Source organism: Anomaloglossus baeobatrachus, chromosome 3, assembly GCF_048569485.1.
Source record: "Anomaloglossus baeobatrachus isolate aAnoBae1 chromosome 3, aAnoBae1.hap1, whole genome shotgun sequence".
NCBI classification, from domain to species: Eukaryota; Metazoa; Chordata; class Amphibia; order Anura; family Aromobatidae; genus Anomaloglossus; species Anomaloglossus baeobatrachus.
This window is the reverse complement of record NC_134355.1, coordinates 662,622,525-662,644,594: the sequence shown is the minus strand read 5'-3', so window position 1 is coordinate 662,644,594 and position 22,070 is coordinate 662,622,525. Positions and strand designations below refer to the sequence as shown.

General features: G+C 49.4%; 2 protein-coding genes across 3 annotated transcripts in view; one reads left to right on the top strand and one right to left on the bottom strand.

Annotated features, from left to right (window-relative positions):
- LOC142297006 (cytochrome P450 2K4-like) overlaps positions 1 to 22,070 on the bottom strand; it is a 272,736-nt gene that overhangs the window by 86,112 nt on the left and 164,554 nt on the right. The gene's annotated exons all lie outside the window — the stretch shown is intronic.
- Positions 1 to 22,070, top strand: part of LOC142297009 (cytochrome P450 2K1-like) — a 75,146-nt gene that overhangs the window by 15,992 nt on the left and 37,084 nt on the right. The window contains exons 4-5 of the mRNA XM_075341217.1: positions 18,965 to 19,114; positions 21,306 to 21,466. Coding sequence (XP_075197332.1) covers positions 18,965 to 19,114; positions 21,306 to 21,466 — 311 coding nt within the window. The remainder of the gene's footprint in view (positions 1 to 18,964; positions 19,115 to 21,305; positions 21,467 to 22,070) is intronic.

The window sequence follows — 22,070 nt, the reverse complement described above, 5'->3', positions numbered from 1 at the left end:
CTTGTTTGCAATTACAGCTAATAATTGTCTTTTATAAGACCTGATCAGGCCGGCACAGGTCTCTGGAGTTATCTTGGCCCACTCCTCCATGCAGATCTTCTCCAAGTTATCTAGGTTCTTTGGGTGTCTCATGTGGACTTTAATCTTGAGTTCCTTCCACAAGTTTTTAATTGGGTTAAGGTCAGGAGACTGACTAGGCCACTGCAACACCTTGATTTTTTCCCTCTTGAACCAGGCCTTGGTTTTCTTGGCTGTGTGCTTTGGGTCGTTGTCTTGTTGGAAGATGAAATGACGACCCATCTTAAGATCCTTGATGGAGGAGCGGAGGTTCTTGGCCATAATCTCCAGGTAGGCCGTGCTATCCATTTTCCCATGGATGCAGACCAGATGGCCAGGCCCCTTGGCTGAGAAACAGCCCCACAGCATGATGCTGCCACCACCATGCTTGACTGTAGGGATGGTATTCTTGGGGTCGTATGCAGTGCCATCCAGTCTCCAAACGTCACGTGTTTGGTTGGCACCAAAGATCTCGATCTTGGTCTCATCAGACCAGAGAACCTTGAACCAGTCTGTCTCAGAGTCCTCCAAGTGATCATGAGCAAACTGTAGACGAGCCTTGACATGACGCTTTAAAAGTAAAGGTACCTTACGGGCTCGTCTGGAACGGAGACCATTGCGGTGGAGTACGTTACTTATGGTATTGACTGAAACCAATGTCCCCACTGCCATGAGATCTTCCCGGAGCTCCTTCCTTGTTGTCCTTGGGTTAGCCTTGACTCTTCGGACAAGACTGGCCTCGGCACGGGTGGAAACTTTCAAAGGCTGTCCAGGCCGTGGAAGGCTAACAGTAGTTCCATAAGCCTTCCACTTCCGGATGATGCTCCCAACAGTGGAGACAGGTAGGCCCAACTCCTTGGAAAGGGTTTTGTACCCCTTGCCAGCCTTGTGACCCTCCACGATCTTGTCTCTGATGGCCTTAGAATGCTCCTTTGTCTTTCCCATGTTGACCAAGTATGAGTGCTGTTCACAAGTTTGGGGAGGGTCTTAATTAGTCAGAAAAGGCTGGAAAAAGGCTGGACAGCCTTTGAAAGTTTCCACCCGTGCCGAGGCCAGGCTTGTCCGAAGAGTCAAGGCTAACCCAAGGACAACAAGGAAGGAGCTCCGGGAAGATCTCATGGCAGTGGGGACATTGGTTTCAGTCAATACCATAAGTAATGTACTCCACCGCAATGGTCTCCGTTCCAGATGAGCCCGTAAGGTACCTTTACTTTCAAAGCGTCATGTCAAGGCTCGTCTACAGTTTGATTATGATCACTTGGAGGACTCTGAGACAGACTGGTTCAAGGTTCTCTGGTCTGATGAGACCAAGATCGAGATCTTTGGTGCCAACCACACACGTGACGTTTGGAGACTGTATGGCACTACATACGACCCCAAGAATACCATCCCTACAGTCAAGCATGGTGGTGGCAGCATCATGCTGTGGGGCTGTTTCTCAGCCAAGGGGGCTGGCCATCTGGTCCGCATCCATGGGAAGATGGATAGCACGGCCTACCTGGAGATTTTGGCCAAGAACCTGCGCTCTTCCATCAAGGATCTTAAGATGGGTCGTCATTTCATCTTCCAACAAGACAACGACCCAAAGCACACAGCCAAGAAAACCAAGGCCTGGTTCAAGAGGGAAAAAATCAAGGTGTTGCAGTGGCCTAGTCAGTCTCCTGACCTTAACCCAATTGAAAACTTGTGGAAGGAGCTCTAGATTAATTTCCACATGAGACACCCAAAGAACCTAGATAACTTGGAGAAGATCTGCATGGAGGAGTGGGCCAAGATAACTGCAGAGACCTGTGCCGGCCTGATCAGGTCTTATAAAAGACGATTATTAGCTGTAATTGCAAACAAGGGTTATTCCACAAAATATTAAACCTAGGGGTTGAATAATAATTGACCCACACTTTTATGTTGAAAATGTATTAAAATTTAACTGAGCAACATAACTTGTTGGTTTGTAAGATTTATGCATCTGTTAACAAATCCTGCTCTTGTTTGAAGTTTGCAGGCTCTAACTTACTTGCATCTTATCAAACCTGCTAAATCTGCATGGGGTTGAATACTACTTGTGGGCACTGTATATATATATATATATATATATATATATATATATATATATATATATATATATATATGTGTGTGTGTGTATATGTATATATATATATATATATATATATATATATATGTATATATATATATATATATGTGTGTATATATATGTATGTATATATATATATATATATGTATATATAATATATATGTATGTATATATATATATATATATATATATATATATATATATATATATACACTGATTAAAACACTAAAACAACACAATAGTATTTTAGTGTTCCCTTTATTTTTTTTAGCTATATATATATATATATATATATATATATATATATATATACATACACACATGTACAGTTTTACCATTTCACACAACTTAGAATTTAATTTTTCTTTTTTTTCTGTGCATTGTTCTCTTTTTTTTCCCTCAGTATTTTTAAGTTTGTTTTTTTGGCATTTTTTACTGCATACATAGGTTTTTAGATAGTGGGAGGTATGCATGAATTACCTTTTACCTCTTCTATTAAAAATCATTCACACAAATTATTCTAACTAATTATGACTCATAAGATGCAATATTCTGTAGTCCCGAATTTCTGTATGATACACTATTATCTACCATTATATCCACCATATTGTCACATATGTAACTATATTTCCCAATCATCTTTACCTTTGAGATCAAGTAATTTTCCCTGTAAATCTTTAAAAACTGACAAATCTCATTAAGCTACTATTATCTGTCATAAGAAATGGGAGAAAGGAGGGGTGGGAGGGAGATGCAGCTGCAGTTCTTTTTTAGTGCATGTGAAGAAAAGGATGGTGAACTTCTTATTGGATCAAAATTCTCAGTATATAAGTGTCATACCACAAAGCTCACCTACTTAGGAACCACAGAAAGAAAGAAAATGATTTGCAGAGAGGAGAAAAACAGATGTAGAGAGGGAAAACGCCAAACAATTTTTTGGAGTTCATGCCTTTCATCCCTTAGAATACATTATGAAATCCCACTTTCAAGTACATCAAGAAAGTGAACAATTCCTCACAGGTCGAAACATAAAAGGGGTTGTCTGAACTACTAAAATGGGTAAAATTGCAAACTTTTTATAAAATAATCAACTTTGCAATATACAGTACATCTTATTAAAAAATCTACAAAATGGAGTGATTTTTAATATATACTGTAGTTTAGTATTCATTTCTTATATTCATCCCCTTTTGCAGTCTAGCAATGGTTTCAGATCTCCCAGGCACGGCAGAGTCAGGCTGGGGCGGCCGGGGACAACAAGTAACATTGACTGTAGGAGCACACTGATCAACTACATGCAAATATTAAATTCATAAATGTACTCATGCTTCTGTGAAGCCCCACCAGTGATGTAGTGTCGGTGCATTACCTTCAGGGACTCCACTCAGCTGGATCTGGTCACAGGTAGGAGATCTTCTTCTTGTCGTGACGCCACTCTCAGTATTGCAGCCAGTAGGGACCGCCACTGCAGGTTGAGGGTCGCCTGGGGCTGATGGTGTGTGCAGTTAGTTGGAATAGCCTCCTGAGAGTGAGGCAAGCCCCAGGGCCCGGTGTAGATGCGTAGTACTACAAGTCGCAGAATGACTCACACAGGCAGAACTGTCTTTCAAGGGCTTTACTCACATTTGATGGCAGGGTGAGTAGCCCGGGCGTAGCTGAGATGAACCAGGTGGGAACCAGGTATCCTTCAGGCTGACTTTATGAGGGTGACTACCAACTCGCCTTCCTTAGCCCTTGGTGGTTTGGGGTGACCCCGACTTTGAGTCCCTATGGGGGTCACCCAGGGAAGATGCTGCAGCCTCTCTCCCCTTCGTTCGCCGTGTGCTTGTCGCCTGGGCCAGATCACTCCAGCTTCTTGCCTCCTGTGAGCTATGGGCCCTAACTGTGGCTACGTGGCTGCGGCTTTTTTGTGGTGTTGTGGCGTGGGCTTTGAGAGCCCCACACCGGCAGGTTTAGCAAAAGAAAGCTGGATCTATCTCCGCTTCGGGATCTGCCGCCCGTTTGGGCCTGGTGCTCTCTAGCAGTCTCCTTACTTCCCACTCCGTTGCTCTCTCTCTAGCTGAAGCTGGATTTCGGGTAGCACTCCTAGTTGACCGTTCTCCCCCGTCAGTAGCCACTGCGTGGGCGCTGTTAGACAGCAACAGCCCCACAGGTCTGCTCCTCACTGAGCCCTATGGAGTTCTGCTCTAACTGACTCACTGCCCCTCCTCTCCTGTTCTTGCCTACGCCACCTAGCAACCAGACTCTCTTACCACACCCCTTGAGAGGAGATGGAGGCTTTTGGCCCCCTCCACTATTCCAGTGAAGGTCAAGGCTTTTCCCCCTCCTGGGATCCCCAGGGGTCCTCTCATGGGTACATGTGTGAGACCTGATCACTATGCGCCTGTGTTCCACACCCCGGTCAGCCTTCTGGATTACCTGTATTGTACTGTCCCCAGCATGGGTGCAGTACTCAGTGGTGCCTGACCAGGTCAGGGGCGCCACATTCCCCCTTAGTTATCACCAGCACGTCCTCGGGCTGCAAGACAACATTTTTTTTTAAAATGCATAAAACATTAAAACATGTAAAACATTTAAAAGCACCAGGTACCATACATCACCACCCTCCACTCACAAGTCCGTTAACCCACCCAAAACCCTTTCACGTTGGCCGCGGCTTCAGCCACTTCTGGCAGGATGTAGAGGCGGCTTACATGGGCTGGTGGTTTCAGGGTATACCTGGCCTGGTGGATCCGCGCCCTCAGCCTCTTCTGGCAGGATGCAGAGGCGGCCTCCACAGTTGGTGCTGACCAGGTACCCTCTTTGTGGTGGAGAGCCAGGCCCCATAAACAGGCATGCTCTCTGGTCGCAGGTGAGCCAAGGCCCTATATACGGACGGACTCCGCCTGGTTGCAGACGAGCCAAGCCCCTAAACAGGCTGACTCTGGTGGTGGTGGTGCCCTCTGGTGTAACTATTTACACTGCGAGAGTTTGTGGCTATAGCCAGTTCATAGCCTTAAGGTTTATGGTTTTCTCACAATAGTTTTTGTGGGCACATGCTTAAACGTAAACGTTGCAAAACAAACTTTTTCAAAACTTTAACTTTCTAACTGCTGAACTTCTTTCTTTACTTTACTCCTCCATTTCACCAGGGCTTTGGCCTGTTGGGCTGCGGCACCTGCTGCTTTCTTGCTCTTTGTCGTCGTCTGAAGTAGTTTCATCTGTAGGTTCCTTGTCTTTTCTTTCTTGATCTTCATCTGTTTCCTTTGCTGCATCTGTTTCTGTATCTCTGTCTTTTCTTTCTTTATGGCTGTCTTTCCTTTCTTCTTTGGGACATGGTATTACATCTAGCGCGTACCAGCCTCTTTCTCCTTGGTGCATGGTGAACTGCACTGTGTCTCCCATCTTTAAATTTCTGCCAGGGTGTCCTCTAGGCAGATGAGCGTTCACATCTCTTCTGTTGACAAATATCCCTTCTTTGATACCAGGGGCTACAATGAATCCATATCCACTTCTCAAATTGAAATCCTCTACTACTCCTCTGCAAAGGGGTCCTCTGACCTGGGCTTTGGCTCTTCTCAGGAACCTTTTCTCCTGTAGGTCTCTGGCTGTGACTTCTCTCTGCTCTGGAGACTGTGGTGCAGGGGACAGCGTTGTTCTGTTGCGACGCCTTGTCTTGCGGGCTGGGTTCTGCTGGGCTGTTACCTCAATGCCTGCAGGGCCCCAGGTGAGGTTTCTGGGCTGATCTTCGTCAGCAGACGGTGTCAAGTCCTCCTCATCCCAACGTGAATAGGGTAACATCTCCGGCTCTGAGTATTGCTCCACTGCCGGTGGCTCCGGAGTCAGCTCCTCAGCTTCCTGGCCTCCTCTCCCCCTTAGTGCTTCTGAGCACTCTGGTTGTGGTAGCGCTGGAGATGAGTGGTCCTCAGCTGGTCTGGGCGGTGGACTCTCCGGCGCGGCTGCAGGGGTTGCCTGAGTCTCCTTGGGGGTATGCGGAGGGAGCAGATACCGATCCACCATCTCTTGTGGGAACTGGGCCTCTAGGTCAGCCTTCAGCTTCCAGTATTCGGGGTCCTCTCCTATCAGGGTCTTCCTAGCAGGGACCTCTTTGGACTGGGGAGCGGTGTCTGCTCTGGCCTTGCAGGCCGGGGTAAATGATGAGGTAATCTCTTCTTGGCGGGCCGCGCCTGGCATGGCGGCGGCCTGGTCTTGGCGGGCCGCGCCCGGCATGGCGGCGGCCTGGTCTTGGCGGGCCGCGCCCGGCATGGCGGCGGCCTGGTCTTGGCGGGCCGCGCCCGGCATGGCGGCGGCCTGGTCTTGGCGGGCCGCGCCCGGCATGGCGGCGGCCTGGTCTTGGCGGGCCGCGCCCGGCATGGCGGCGGCCTGGATCGGCGTCGCAGCTGTGATGGAATCTGTGCAGGCTGGGCTGGGCGTCGCTGCAGGGACCGGGTCTTGGTGGGCCGAGCAGGGCATCGCTGCGGCGGCCGGGGCTTGGCGGGCCGCGCCTGGCGTGGCTGCGGCCTGGTTCAGCACCTCACTTGCGGCGCGGACGAGCGTTGCTGCGGCGGTGGGGTCTCGGCGGGCCGGGCCTAGCAGGGCGGCGGCCTGGGTCAGCGTTACGCCTGCGGCGCGGATGAGGGTCGCGGTGGCAGCCGGTTCTTTGCGGGCCGGACTGGGCGTTGCTGCAGGGACCGGGTCTTGGTGGGCCGAGCAGGGCATCGCTGCGGCCGCTGGGGCTTGGAAGGCCGCACCTGGTGTGGCTGCGGCCTGCTTCAGCGTCGCCGCACCGGACGCCTCTTCGGGGACCGCGGGCGTGGCAGCAGGGGTCGGGGCACCTGCACTGGCCGGGGCATCACTCGACTCACCCACCGGTGGCAGCATCGGGGTCTGCGTCATCGCCGTCCTGTCTGGCACTCGGCGCGCGGCTCTCCTTTCATAGGCCCGAACCGCCGCGGTCATCTCCAGCATTTCCATTCGTTCTTCCCGGATCTGCTCCACAACCCGGGTCTCCAGTCGGTCGCAGAACTGGGCCAGCTCCCGATACCACCAGGCAGCGGAGCCCGGTTCTGGATTTCTGCGGTCAGACGCCATTTCTTCTGCGCCCTCTTCTGCACGACTCTCCAGCTGTGGACTCGCCGTTGCCTCTGATAGCAAGCTGTTCAGTTTCTGCTCTGCCTCTTTCAGCAGCTCCTCTCCCAGCAGCAGGCTTGTGGCTCCCTTTCTGTCCCGACGTCTCTGAACGCCTCCGCTCTCTTCACAAGCGAGGTCAGAACTCTGCAGGGGATCTCTGGGTAGCCACACCTCTTCGTGGGCGGTAACTTCTTCCAGCGCGGGCTGCTGTTGTTTTTCAGCGCGCTTTTCATGGTGGCAATATGGCGGCGCTTCCAATTTTTCAAGCGGACCGCCCAGGCACATGGTCACCTGTCTGAACAGGTCTAGTCCTTATCCTGTTCGTGACGCCAGATGTGAAGCCCCACCAGTGATGTAGTGTCGGTGCATTACCTTCAGGGACTCCACTCAGCTGGATCTGGTCACAGGTAGGAGATCTTCTTCTTGTCGTGACGCCACTCTCAGTATTGCGGCCAGTAGGGACCGCCACTGCAGGTTGAGGGTCGCCTGGGGCTGATGGTGTGTGCAGTTAGTTGGAATAGCCTCCTGAGAGTGAGGCAAGCCCCAGGGCCCGGTGTAGATGCGTAGTACTACAAGTCGCAGAATGACTCACACAGGCAGAACTGTCTTTCAAGGGCTTTACTCACATTTGATGGCAGGGTGAGTAGCCCGGGCGTAGCTGAGATGAACCAGGTGGGAACCAGGTATCCTTCAGGCTGACTTTATGAGGGTGACTACCAACTCGCCTTCCTTAGCCCTTGGTGGTTTGGGGTGACCCCGACTTTGAGTCCCTATGGGGGTCACCCAGGGAAGATGCTGCAGCCTCTCTCCCCTTCGTTCGCCGTGTGCTTGTCGCCTGGGCCAGATCACTCCAGCTTCTTGCCTCCTGTGAGCTATGGGCCCTAACTGTGGCTACGTGGCTGCGGCTTTTTTGTGGTGTTGTGGCGTGGGCTTTGAGAGCCCCACACCGGCAGGTTTAGCAAAAGAAAGCTGGATCTATCTCCGCTTCGGGATCTGCCGCCCGTTTGGGCCTGGTGCTCTCTAGCAGTCTCCTTACTTCCCACTCCGTTGCTCTCTCTCTAGCTGAAGCTGGATTTCGGGTAGCACTCCTAGTTGACCGTTCTCCCCCGTCAGTAGCCACTGCGCGGGCGCTGTTAGACAGCAACAGCCCCACAGGTCTGCTCCTCACTGAGCCCTATGGAGTTCTGCTCTAACTGACTCACTGCCCCTCCTCTCCTGTTCTTGCCTACGCCACCTAGCAACCAGACTCTCTTACCACACCCCTTGAGAGGAGATGGAGGCTTTTGGCCCCCTCCACTATTCCAGTGAAGGTCAAGGCTTTTCCCCCTCCTGGGATCCCCAGGGGTCCTCTCATGGGTACATGTGTGAGACCTGATCACTATGCGCCTGTGTTCCACACCCCGGTCAGCCTTCTGGATTACCTGTATTGTACTGTCCCCAGCATGGGTGCAGTACTCAGTGGTGCCTGACCAGGTCAGGGGCGCCACATTTCTATAAAATATACTGGATAGCTGATAAAATGAATGACAAAATGTTTTCTTTGTCTGCAACATAGTAAAACAAGTGTTTTGTGCCAACTACTGATCATGTTTGGGGGGTAAGTGACATGCAACTGTAAAGCAGCCCACCAGAGGATTCTCCGGTTCTCCTGTGGGGCAGTTCAAGCCTGAATACACTGACTTCCCCTGTGGGCTAGACCGAGCCTGAGTGAAGTGTAACATCCAAGGTCGAGGGGTTTTCACCCAACACGTCGCCGGGCCGGAGGTGCAGATGCTCTGTGTCGTCACGGGCTGGCCTGGCCAGGTGTCGTGAACCCGAGATGTACAGGAGGGATAGGAAGGCAGTGTACAGGAGGAAGGGTGGGGGATGGGGGGTGGTAGTGATGGTGAGGAAAGTATTTTTAGATCGTGACGCCACCTGTGGTTCGCGGCCAGGGATGGGCCACCGCTGCGGGTGCTGCTCTCCGGGGCTGATGGTGAAGATCGCAGCCGGGATGGTGTCACTCCCCACAGGCAGAGTGGGATTACCCCGGAGAGGATGATGGAGGACGGGGGTGGTGGTAGTCCCCATTGGCGCCGCAATTCTGTGCAATGGCGATGGCAAATGAGAGCCAGAGGCAGGGGCTGCGGTTCCAGGTCTTTTACTCACAGGTAGTTCGTTCAGGCGCTGCCCCAGAGTACCGGTCTCTGCGACGATGGGCTCCAGCCGATCCCGGATAGTCGGCGGTCACCACAGGTGCCCGTGAAAGTCTTTCTAGTGAAGTATCCCTTAGTTGCTATCAGGAACCTGGGCTGAGCCTCCAACTCCAAGCCACGAGTCTAAGTAGAGAGAGGAACACTAAACTCCCGTTGTCTGTGTCAGATGTTGGCCCAAGCTGTGCTCGGGAAAGACTGCTCTAGTGAGATAGTTGCGCCTATCTTTCACCTCAAGTGGTGCCACCCCCCAGTGGTTGTCTTAGCGATTGGGGAAGTCCCATGCTTCATGATGACTAACTACCCTTTCTGCCCCAGTCCACCCCCTGTAGGAAGCATCCTATTGTTTTGTGTGTGTGGTTTTGTGAAGGCACCGACAATTAACCCCCTACTAACCCGGGTTAGATATTACCCCTTAAAAATAGTGTAATACCCTGTGGCGCCTGAAGTCCAGGGGTGTCACAGAAGCCCTTACAAGATCTTTGCTCAAGCACTGGCTGGATCAGGGTAAGTGCACACATCAGTTTTTTGCCATCAGGCACAATCTGACGAAAAAACTGATGCAACGGATCCGGCGAAAAAAGCGGATCAGTTGCATCAGTTTTTTTCCATCAGTTCCTTCAGTTTTTTGACAGATCCGTTGTGATACTGAGCATGCTCAGTTCAAAAAAACGGATCCGGCGGCCGTAATCCGTTTTTTGCCGTATGACGCCGGCGTCCATAGGCTTGCATTATAAAACACGCCATACGGCGCTGGATCCGGTGCAATGCGTTTTTTTGCTGGAGACAAAAAACGTTCACCTCAACGTTCCCTCTGTTCGCTGTACAAGTAAATTTTGCCGGATCCGGCGAAAGCTGGATGGAACGCAAGGCCATCCGGCGCAATCCGGCGCTAAAAGAAGTGTATGTGGGAAAAAATGCATCCAGCGTCAACAGACGCCGGATGCGTTTTTCCATGTTTCTGCCGGATTGCGCCTGATGGCAAAAAACTGATGTGTGTACGCACCCTCACTGTATCCTGACATCTTTCATGGTCCTCCCTTACTTTTATTCCGCCTCTGCATGCAGTATAGGAGAGCGCTCAGCAATACCCAGTAGTGAAGCCATCCGCAATGACCGGAGCGCACTGCCTCCCAGCAAAAATAGAGCCTGTAGCCTGGACCACCTGCCACTTCTGGGGGCATAGGATGAGAGCAACCCTTAGGGCGGCTTTCCACGTTGCAATATCGCACGTGCGATGTCGGTGGAGTCAAATCGAAAGTGACGAACATCCGGCGTCACTTTCAACATCGTTCTGTGTAAATTCTAGATGATACGATAAACGAGCGCAAAAGCGTCGTTATCGTATCATCGTTGCAAGCTCCGACTTTTCCATAATTTTGCTGCAGCGATGGTACGATGTTGTTCCTCATTCCTGCAGCAGCACACATCGCTGTGTGTTACGCCGCAGGAGCGAGGAACTTCACCTTACCTGCCGCCACCGGCTCTACGGAAGAAAGGAGGTGGGCGGGATGCTTACATCCTGCTCATCTCCGCCCCTCTGCCGCTATTGGCCACCTGCCGTGTGACGTCGCTATGACGCTGCACGACTCGCCCCCTTAGGAAGGAGGCGGGTCGCCGGCCAGAGCAACGGTCGCAAGACAGGTGAGTGCATGTGAAGCTGCCATAGCGATAATTTTCACTACGCCAGCTATCACAAGATATCGTACCTGCGACGGGGTCGGGGACTATCGCGTGCGACATTGCAGCATCGGCTTGCGATGTCGCAACGTGCAAAGCCCGCCTTAATCTCGATTAACAGATGCTTATAGTTGTAGATGTAACATCATATCTAACATGAAGGAATATTCTTATGCTACCATCCACTAATTGTCATACCTTTCAGTTGTCCTGTTTTCTCCTAGATCACACCACAAAATTGAGTTTTTAATAGTGATGAGCGAGTACTAAAAAGCTCGGGTGCTCGAAGCTCGGGCCGAGCCTCCCAAGATACTCGTGTACTCGGGCCGAGCAACGAGCCCAATGTTATCCTATGGGAGACCCGAGTATTTTTGTGAAATGACCCCCCGGCAGCATGGAGAAACCCTAAAAATGTCACAAAAGTCTCAGAAGAGTGCTCAAATGACATGGCAACAGCATGGGGAAGACCCCTTGAAGCATTTATCACTCAAAAGTCACAGCTGTGAACAATTTTGTCCGCGTTTCACGCCATTTTTACGGACTCACCAGAAAACCTTCCAAAATGACCCCAAAATGATTTTTCATGGCAGAAATGTTAAGGGCACATACCCAATAGTGAGATAGAGCTGGTGTATGTTACTTTTTGAGATTAATACATGAAAGATTTTACGTGAAAACATTGTGTGGCACTCCGATGTCCCTGAGAAGAGACGTACATGAAGGCCTCTTGAGTCTAATGTGCCCATTTTGAGGAAGTGAGTCTTTGTAGTATTTTCCTTTGCCAGGGCAGTCCAAAATTGTGAGGTTCACCAATGCCCCTGCATACAGACGTGCATGAGGGCCTGTAAACCTGAAGTGCCCATTGTAAGGAAGTGGGTCTATTTCAGTATAGCCCTTTACCAGGGCAGCCAAAAATTGGGAGGCTCCACATTGTCCCTGGATAGAGACGTGCATGATGGCCTGTAAACCTGAAGTGCCCATTGTAAGGAAGTGGGTCTATTTTAGTATAGCCCTTTGCCAGGGCAGCCAAAAATTGGGAGGCTCCACATTGTCCCTGGATAGAGACGTGCATGATGGCCTGTAAACCTGAAGTGCCCATTGTAAGGAAGTGGGTCTATTTCAGTATAGCCCTTTGCCAGGGCAGCCAAAAATTGGGAGGCTCCACATTGTCCCTGGATAGAGACGTGCATGATGGCCTGTAAACCTGAAGTGCCCATTGTAAGGAAGTGGGTCTATTTCAGTATAGCCCTTTGCCAGGGCAGCCAAAAATTGGGAGGCTCCACATTGTCCCTGGATAGAGACGTGCATGATGGCCTGTAAACCTGAAGTGCCCATTGTAAGGAAGTGGGTCTATTTTAGTATAGCCCTTTGCCAGGGCAGCCAAAAATTGGGAGGCTCCACGTTGTCCCTGGATAGAGACGTGCATGAGGGCCTCAAAACATTAAGTGTCCATTTTAAGGAAGTGGGTGTATTATAGTATAGCACTTAGGCAGGGCAGCCAAAAATTGGGAGGCTCCACGTTGTCCCTGGGTAGAGACGTGCATGATGGCCTGTAAACCTGAAGTGCCCATTGTAAGGAAGTGGGTCTATTTCAGTATAGCCCTTTGCCAGGGCAGCCAAAAATTGGGAGGCTCCACATTGTCCCTGGATAGAGACGTGCATGATGGCCTGTAAACCTGAAGTGCCCATTGTAAGGAAGTGGGTCTATTTCAGTATAGCCCTTTGCCAGGGCAGCCAAAAATTGGGAGGCTCCACATTGTCCCTGGATAGAGACGTGCATGATGGCCTGTAAACCTGAAGTGCCCATTGTAAGGAAGTGGGTCTATTTCAGTATAGCCCTTTGCCAGGGCAGCCAAAAATTGGGAGGCTCCACATTGTCCCTGGATAGAGACGTGCATGATGGCCTGTAAACCTGAAGTGCCCATTGTAAGGAAGTGGGTCTATTTCAGTATAGCCCTTTGCCAGGGCAGCCAAAAATTGGGAGGCTCCACATTGTCCCTGGATAGAGACGTGCATGATGGCCTGTAAACCTGAAGTGCCCATTGTAAGGAAGTGGGTCTATTTTAGTATAGCCCTTTGCCAGGGCAGCCAAAAATTGGGAGGCTCCACGTTGTCCCTGGATAGAGACGTGCATGAGGGCCTCAAAACATTAAGTGTCCATTTTAAGGAAGTGGGTGTATTATAGTTTAGCCCTTAGGCAGGGCAGCCAAAAATTGGGAGGCTCCACGTTGTCCCTGGGTAGAGACGTGCATGAGGGCCTCAAAACATTAAGTGTCCATTTTAAGGAAGTGGGTGTATTATAGTATAGCCCTTAGGCAGGGCAGCCAAAAATTGGGAGGCTCCACGTTGTCCCTGGGTAGAGACGTGCATGAGGGCCTCAAAACCTTAAGTGTCCATTTTAAGGAAGTGGGTGTATTATAGTATAGCCCTTAGGCAGGGCAGCCAAAAATTGGGAGGCTCCACGTTGTCCCTGGGTAGAGACGTGCATGAGGGCCTCAAAACATTAAGTGTCCATTTTAAGGAAGTGGGTCTATTATAGTATAGCCCTTAGGCAGGGCAGCCAAAAATTGGGAGGCTCCACGTTGTCCCTGGGTAGAGACGTGCATGAGGGCCTCAAAACATTAAGTGTCCATTTTAAGGAAGTGGGTGTATTATAGTATAGCCCTTAGGCAGGGCAGCCAAAAATTGGGAGGCTCCATGTTGTCCCTGGGTAGAGACGTGCATGAGGGCCTCAAAACATTGTTCCCATTGCAAAGGAGCGGGTCTCCTGTCGTTGTAATGTCCATTCTGCAAAGAATGGGCGAAAAAATTTACCACTGGGGGTATACCTGAAACAAAGGCCTAAGTATTGCAATTTGTAACGGTCATCATCATGGTGGCGCATGAGGAGAAGGAGGAGCAGTCCAGCGATTATCCAAAGTCCAGAAGTGTGTACCCATGGGTGAGTGGAGGTACATGGCAAACTTTAAATTCCGCTCTCATTTGCTGGTGGTGTGGTGAAGTCTGGCCCAATCCAACCCTTGTTCATCTTGATCAGAGTCAGCCTGTCAGCATTTTCAGTTGACAGGCGGGTGCGTTTATCTGTAATGATTCCACCTGCGGCACTAAAAACACGCTCTGACAAAACGCTAGCAGCAGGGCAGGCCAGGACTTCCAAGGCGTAGAGAGCCAATTCATGCCACGTGTCCAGCTTGGATACCCAATAATTGTAAGGCACAGAGGAATGTCGGAGTACAGTTGTTCGATCTGCAAGGTACTCCTTCAGCATCTGGGCAAACTTAGGATTTCTTGTGGCACTACCCCGCACCTCAGGGGCTGTGGTACGTGAGGGGCTGAGAAAACTGTCCCACATCTTAAAGACTGTTCCCCTACCTCTGGCGGATTGGACTTGTGCCTCTCTCGGCTGTACGCCTCGGTTGTCCACTGATTCCTGACCTATGCCGCTAGCGTTTTGTGAGGGGAATGCTTTGCCTACTTCCGTGAGTATGGCCTTCCGGAACTGCTGCATTTTGGTTGACCTCTCCTCCACGGGAATAAGAGACAAAAAGTTCTCCTTGTAGCGTGGGTCTAACAGTGTTACCAACCAGTAATGATTGTCGGCCAAGATGTTCTTAACGCGAGGGTCACGAGACAGGCAGCTTACCATAAAGTCAGCCATGTGCGCCAGACTCTTAACAGCCAGGACTTCAGTAGCCTGACCAACAAGATGACTGAACATGCTGTCCTCCTCCTCCTCCTCCTCCTCCTCCTCATCTACCCTGTCCTCTGGCCAGCCACGCTGAACCGAGGATATGACTGGTGTGCATGTCATATCCTCAATTTGGCCGGAGAGTTGCTCCATGTCTTCATCCTCCTCCTCGTCATAGTCCTCCACTGCACGTTGTGATGAGACGAGGCTGGGCTGTGTGTTATCACCCACACCCATTACTGTTTCTTGCTGCAACTCATCGCGCTCCGCCTGCAATGCATCATGTTTGTTTTTCAGCAGAGACCGTTTTAGAAGGCAGAGTAGCGGTATGGTGACGCTAATAATGGCGTCATCACCACTCACCATCTTGGTGGAGTCCTCAAAGTTTTGGAGGATGGTACATAGGTCTGACATCCATCTCCACTCCTCAGGTGTTATGTGTGGAGTTTGACCCATTTCCCGACGGCTTAGGTGATGCAGGTACTCAACAACTGCCCTCTTCTGCTCACATATCCTGACCAACATGTGCAGAGTTGAATTCCAACGCGTGGGGACATCACACACCAGTCTGTGAGCCGGAAGATGCAAACGGCGCTGAAAGCCGGCAAGGCCGGCTGAAGCAGTAGGTGACTTTCGAAAATGTGCAGACAGGCGGCAAACTTTTACCAGCAGATCAGACAGCTCTGGGTATGACTTTATAAACCGCTGAACCACGAGGTTGAGCACATGGGCCACGCATGGAACATGTGTCAGCTGGCCTCGCCTCAAAGCCGCCACCAGGTTCCGGCCATTGTCACACACGACCTTTCCTGGCTTTAGGTTCAGAGGTGTGAGCAAGTGATCTGCCTGCTGTTTCAGAGCTGTCCACACCTCTTCTGCATTGTGGGGTTTGTCACCTATGCAGATTAGCTTCAGCACAGCCTGTTGCCGCTTCGCCGAGGCAGTGCTGCAGTGCTTCCAGCTTGTGACTGGTGTGGAGGGCACAGTGGATGAGGATGCGCAGGAGGAGGAGGAGGCTGAAGAGCATGACATTCCGGAGCTGTAGAGTGTGGGTGAAACACTGACTGAGGTAGGGGCTGCAAACCTTGGTGTGGGAAGGACGTGTTCCGTCCCTCGCTCAGACTGGGTCCCAGCTTCCACAATATTAACCCAGTGTGCCGTCAACGAGATGTAGCGGCCTTGCCCACAAGCACTTGTCCACGTGTCTGTGGTTAGGTGGACCTTGGGTGAAACAGCGTTGTTCAGGGCACGTGTGATGTTTTGTGACACGTGGTTATGCAACGCGGGGACGGCACACCGGGAGAAATAGTGGCGGCTGGGGACCGAGTAACGTGGGACAGCTTCCGCCATCAGGTCACGGAATGCTTCTGTCTCCACCAGCCTAAAAGGCAACATTTCCAGCGCAAGCAGTCGCGAAATGTTAGCATTTAGAACTGTGGCATGTGGGGTGTTGGCAGTGTATTTGCGCCTGCGTTCAAAGGTTTGCTGAATGGATAACTGAACGCTGCGCTGGGACAAGGACGTGCTTGATGATGGTGTTCTTTCTGCGTAGGCAACTGCAGGTGCAGGAGTGGAGGAGGCTTGTTCGCAGGCAGCATGGACAGAGGATTGGCTCGCATGCACAACCAGCGAAGACGTAGCAGTGACATCAGCAAGCACTGCTCCTCGACTCTGTTGTACTTCCCACAAAGTCGGGTGCTTGGCTGACATGTGCCTGATCATGCTGGTGGTGGTCAGGCTGCTAGTTTTGGTACCCCTGCTGATGCTGGCACGGCAGGTGTTGCAAATGGCCTTTTTTGAATCATCTGGATCCAACTTAAAAAACTGCCAGACTCGGGAAGACCTAACATTTGTACAGGCACCTTGTGTCGTCGTGTTGTTCCGGGGAACGGTTGCCTGACTTCTGCCTGGGGCCACCACCCTGCTTCTTACTGCCTGTTGTGATGCTACGCCTCCCTCCCCCTGTGCACTGCTGTCCTCGCTCTGCATATCCTCCTGCCAGGTTGGGTCAGTTACTGGATCATCCACCACGTCGTCTTCCTCTTCCGCACCCTGCTCCTCCTCCTGACTTCCTGACAATTGTGTCTCATCATCGTCCACCACTTGTTGAGACACGTTGCCAACTTCGTGAGAACGTGGCTGCTCAAATATTTGGCCATCTGTACAGACGATCTCCTCATGACCCACTTCAATATGAGCTGGCGAGAGGCCAGAATGTGTGAATGGAAACGTGAACAGCTCTTCCGAGTGTCCAAGTGTGGGATCATTAATGTCCGAGGAGGACGTGTACTCAGCCTGGTGGTAGGAAGGAGGATCAGGTTCAGAAATGTGCGGTGCAGTATCACGGCTACTGACACTTGACCGTGTGGAAGATAACAGAGAGTAGTAGAGAATGGGTTTCACAGCCGCGCCAAAAGACTACTGGATTCTTCTCAGATTAATGTTTCTTTTATTTCATAACAGGTCAAGTCTACGCGTTTCAGGAGGACACAGCTCCCTTCTTCAGGACAAACCAGCAAAGAATCATCAAATCAAAGGGATTTGATGATTCTTTGCTGGTTTGTCCTGAAGAAGGGAGCTGTGTCCTCCTGAAACGCGTAGACTTGACCTGTTATGAAATAAAAGAAACATTAATCTGAGAAGAATCCAGTAGTCTTTTGGCGCGGCTGTGAAACCCATTCTCTACTACTCTCTGTTATCTGCCTCTTGGGGACCGCTGCCGGGACTTGGTGTTACATGCTGCTATAGGTGTTGTGACTGTCACAACCCGAATTGGTGAGTAGGATTATTCTTTGCTTCACCCTATATATATTGGGGTAAGACCCTATTGCGCCTTCTTTTTCCACAGTTTTCACTTGACCGTGTGGAAGACAGAGTGTTTGTGGTGGTGCCAATCTGACTGGAAGCATTATCCGCTATCCAACTAACAACCTGTTGACACTGGTCTTGGTTCAAGAGCGGTGTACTGCTGCGGTCCCCAAGAATTTGGGACAGCACGTGCGAGCGACTAGATGTGGCCCTTTGTTGTGGCGAAATTAGAGCTTGCCCACGACCTCGGCCTCTGCCTGCACCACCATCACGTCCACTTCCTTGTTCCTTGCCAATGCCCTTGCGCATTTTGCAATGCTGTGCACTGCTGACGTGTATATTCACTACTTGTGCGTTGTATCAAAGTTTCTGGAAATTGCACACAAGTGCACCTGTACGCTGCCACCAACAGGCACACACGTGCGGTTTTAAAAACCAAGCACGGACGCAATAAGAACCTAACAGGTTTTTTTGGGGAGCGACAATTACAGACAAGTCAGACACTATCTGTACTGTTTTACACTGTGTACACCAGCCCCAGATATGATGAAGGCTGGTATACGGTCACCACTACCCTGCCTGCCTGCCTGCCTGTATACTGGTACAATAGTCCTGACAAGGACTCTTTTGGTCACTAGCCTGTATTCAGACCTGGCTATACCCTGCCTGTATATAGCAACAATAGTCCTGAGAAGGACTCTGCTACTGTACTCCGACCTGGCTATACCCTGCCTGCCTGTATACAACTAGAATAGTCCTGAGAAGGACTTTTGGTCACACTGTTTGCAGCCCTGCAACTGAAAAAGCTATAAAGGGCCGCAAAGCTTTCCCTGAATCAGCGACACTCTCCCTGCACTGACAGTCTGGATAGCTGTGAGCAGAGCACAGCGCGCCGGCCGATATAAAGGCTCGGTCACGCTGTGCAGGCCGGCCAATCACTGCAATTCCACAACTAACAGGGCTGTGGCATTGCAGTGGTCTGCCAGCCAATCCCTGCATGAGAGCTGGCTCTCAAAAGAGCGCCAACATGCAGAAATGAAGACCACGAGTACAGCACGAGTATCGCGAGATTACTCGGTCCCCGCCGAGCAGCCCGAGTACAGCGATACTCGTGCGAGTACCGAGTAGTTACAAGCATGCTCGCTCATCACTACTTTTTAAAAATGTTCCTAAAATTGGGCATCGGAGATTATGAGAACATTTCTAGGAGGCAGATTGGGTGGATTGAGCTTTAAAACTACCTGATTTGGGATTCATGTGTAGGAAAGGATTATTTTTAAATAAATTAAAAAAAATCCATATAAATTGCTGAATATAACATGCATTCATTATAATCAGGTATCATTCTGGCTAATGGACACAACTGGAAGGTGATGAGAAGATTCACTCTCTCCACCCTACGAGATTATGGCATGGGGAAGAAGAGTATAGAAAATAAGATCATGGAGGAGGCTGACGCTCTGGTCCAAAAATTTAGATCTTATAAAGGTGAGAGATTCATCAGTATTTACTACATTTATCAATAGTAACGGAAAAAAAATTCCAACAATCACCGTGTGGGAACTTGCACGTTGCTTGAGAAACAAGACTAGTTTCAGTGTCAGACAAGTTTTATTCTGTAGATTTTTATTGCTTGGAATAAGAAGAATATTTGGTATATTTTGATAAATGAGAACAATTGGAGTATATTTTACTGTGTATTTAAGGTGCATACAGTTAGTAATGATGCCAATTGTGGAAAATTCTTCACAATTTTTAATGTTTTCTTATAAATTAGGTTAGTTGTTTTTCATGATGCTTTGATCGTTTGGGTGCAGTGGATGGTGGTTCTCACGTGAAAATGTAATTGACAACTACAACCCTACAGTAACATCCAAGATGGAAGAAAACTTGCTGTTGAAAGGGAATATTTCACTTTTGCCACTTAATCTAACAGCAGCATAATGAGACCCTGATTCCAGTGATCTGGGCTGCCTGCTTTAGTTTTGATGGAATCACTAGTAAACCTGCTGCAAAGTAATCTTTCATATTCATGAGCTATGTTTAACTCTGCCCCAATTATTTATTGACAGTTTTCTGCCTATACAGAGTGTATAAAGAATGCTGCCGATCACTGGTGTGGGGGGGTTATACAGAGTTCAGCATTCAGGGAACTGGTAGATCTGCAGCTGAAACAAATCTGCAGGAGGCAGAACAGTGATACATCATTAGAATCAGGATTATCTGTCGTTACACCATACTGGGGTCATAAAAACCTGGTGACAGATTCTATTCTGTCTCTTCCTAGAAGCTGTGTATCCCAAGCGCTCTAATTATCAGTCCCTTAGATAATTGTATGCTTGTACTCACACTTCAAAGCATCAACAGATATTTCAACTCAGCCAGAAACGATGACTTGTAGGAAGACAAGGAGAAACGCTGTTGTTTTCTTCTAGAATCTTGTATTAAGTATAATGTAAAGGCAGATGAAAAGGAATAATCTGTACAGGGTTGTAGACATATGTCTTCAGCAATGGTTCCTCTAGACTAAACTGAAGAAGAAGGGAGAAGCATTCTATACAGAAGCCAACTTAGGGAGGAACATAGGGACAAACTTCATACAGTCTAAATCTACCTAGTAACAATAAAGGAATATCCTGATAGGAGGAAAAATATGCAATGCAAGAAATATAAACAACAGGTTGTTCCCATTCATGGGACACAGCAGATTCACTTTACACATTCAGAAACACTGCAATATTGAGCATAAGGAATATTAGCTATCTTACCTATCTTTAATTTTTTATTTTAAACCCTGACAAAAGTTCTTTGAAGCAGAAGGATTTAAGGGACAGGTCTGTCTTTCTCATATGTCGAAAAAACTAAAGCCGGCGTCACATGCGCCGATATGTTGTGCGATCGTGTGAGCGATCGCACCTGCCCCCATCGTTTGTGCGAATTGCCCGTGGCGCACAAAGTCGTTAACCCCCATCACACGTACTTACCTCCTGAACGACCTCGCTGGGGGCGGCGAACATCCACTTCCTGAAGGGGGAGGAACGTTCGGCGTCACAGCGACGCCACACAGCGGCCGCCCAATAGAAGCGGAGGGGCGGAGGTGAGCGGGACGTAACATCCCGCCCACCTCCTTCCTTCCACATTGCCGGCGGCCGCAGGTAAGCTGCAGTTCGTCGTTCCCGGGGTGTCACACGGAGCGATGTGTGCTGCCTTGGGAACGATGAACAACGGGAGCACAGAAGGAGGAACGAGTTTTTGAAAATGAGCGACGTGTCAACGAGCAACGATAAGGTAAATATTTTTGCTCGTTAACAGTCGCTCATAGCTGTCATATGCTACGATATGTCAAACGATGCTGGATGTGCATCACTACCGACGTGACCCCGACGACATATCGCCCGATATATTGTACTGCGCGACGGGGCCTTAAGGAGCCGCTCTTTCAGCATGGCGGCCGGACACCTTTCTAACACTTTTAACCTACAGATTAATCCCATATCTGCAGCTTAACACCATTAACCGACATGACAGGTTCCATTTAATTCTTTTTGACATGTGTGCACCTTTTTTATTTTAATATGTTCTTGATTTTTGTTTCCCTGACATTGATTACTCAATTACGAGGTTTCATAAAGTAGTTGTAACATTTTTTGGTGATAAAATACTTTTATTCTACTTTCAGGAAAACCTTTTGAAAACCTAAAATGTGTAAATTCTGCTGTGGCCAATATAATTGTGGCCATTCTGCTCAATCAGAGATTTCACTATGAAGATCCCACCATATTGAAACTCGTGAGCCTAATTAATGAAAATATAAGACTTTTTGGGACGCCCTTGGTCAGGGTAAGAATTACTTACATTTTTCCTTCTATTTACACAAGATTACGGCTTGTTCACACTTTTTGATGTATTTTTTTATCCATGCAGATTTAGGAACAGAAAAAATAGTGACTTACGGAAAAGGAAAATTAAAGACATTTCTATGCTCTCATTCACACGGTGTATTTTTATTTGGCTTCTGGTGTGTTTTTTTCCAGAACTAACCCGTGCAACTGCCATGGGGACCAGACGGGACACTCAAAACAGGACTGTGCAAATCTTTTTGATAAATTTAAGTCCATGGGTATAATGGAGCCCAGCAACAGGAGGAGGACACAGCTGCATCTAAAAAATTTATATGCAAGACAAGTTGCTTGTAGAAGTTAATCTTTTAGGGTAAATTGAAAGAGTTAAGCTTATTTGCTCACAATATATACACAGTTAAGGCCCCTTTACACGCAACGACGTCTCTAACGATATATCGCCGGGGTCACGGATTCCGTGACGCACATACGGCAGTATTTTTGATCGTTAACGGCCGTTCGCTGGTGTCACACACAAAGACGTCGCTAACGATCAAAAATACTCACCTTATCGTTGATCGCTGACACGTCGTTCATTTTCATAA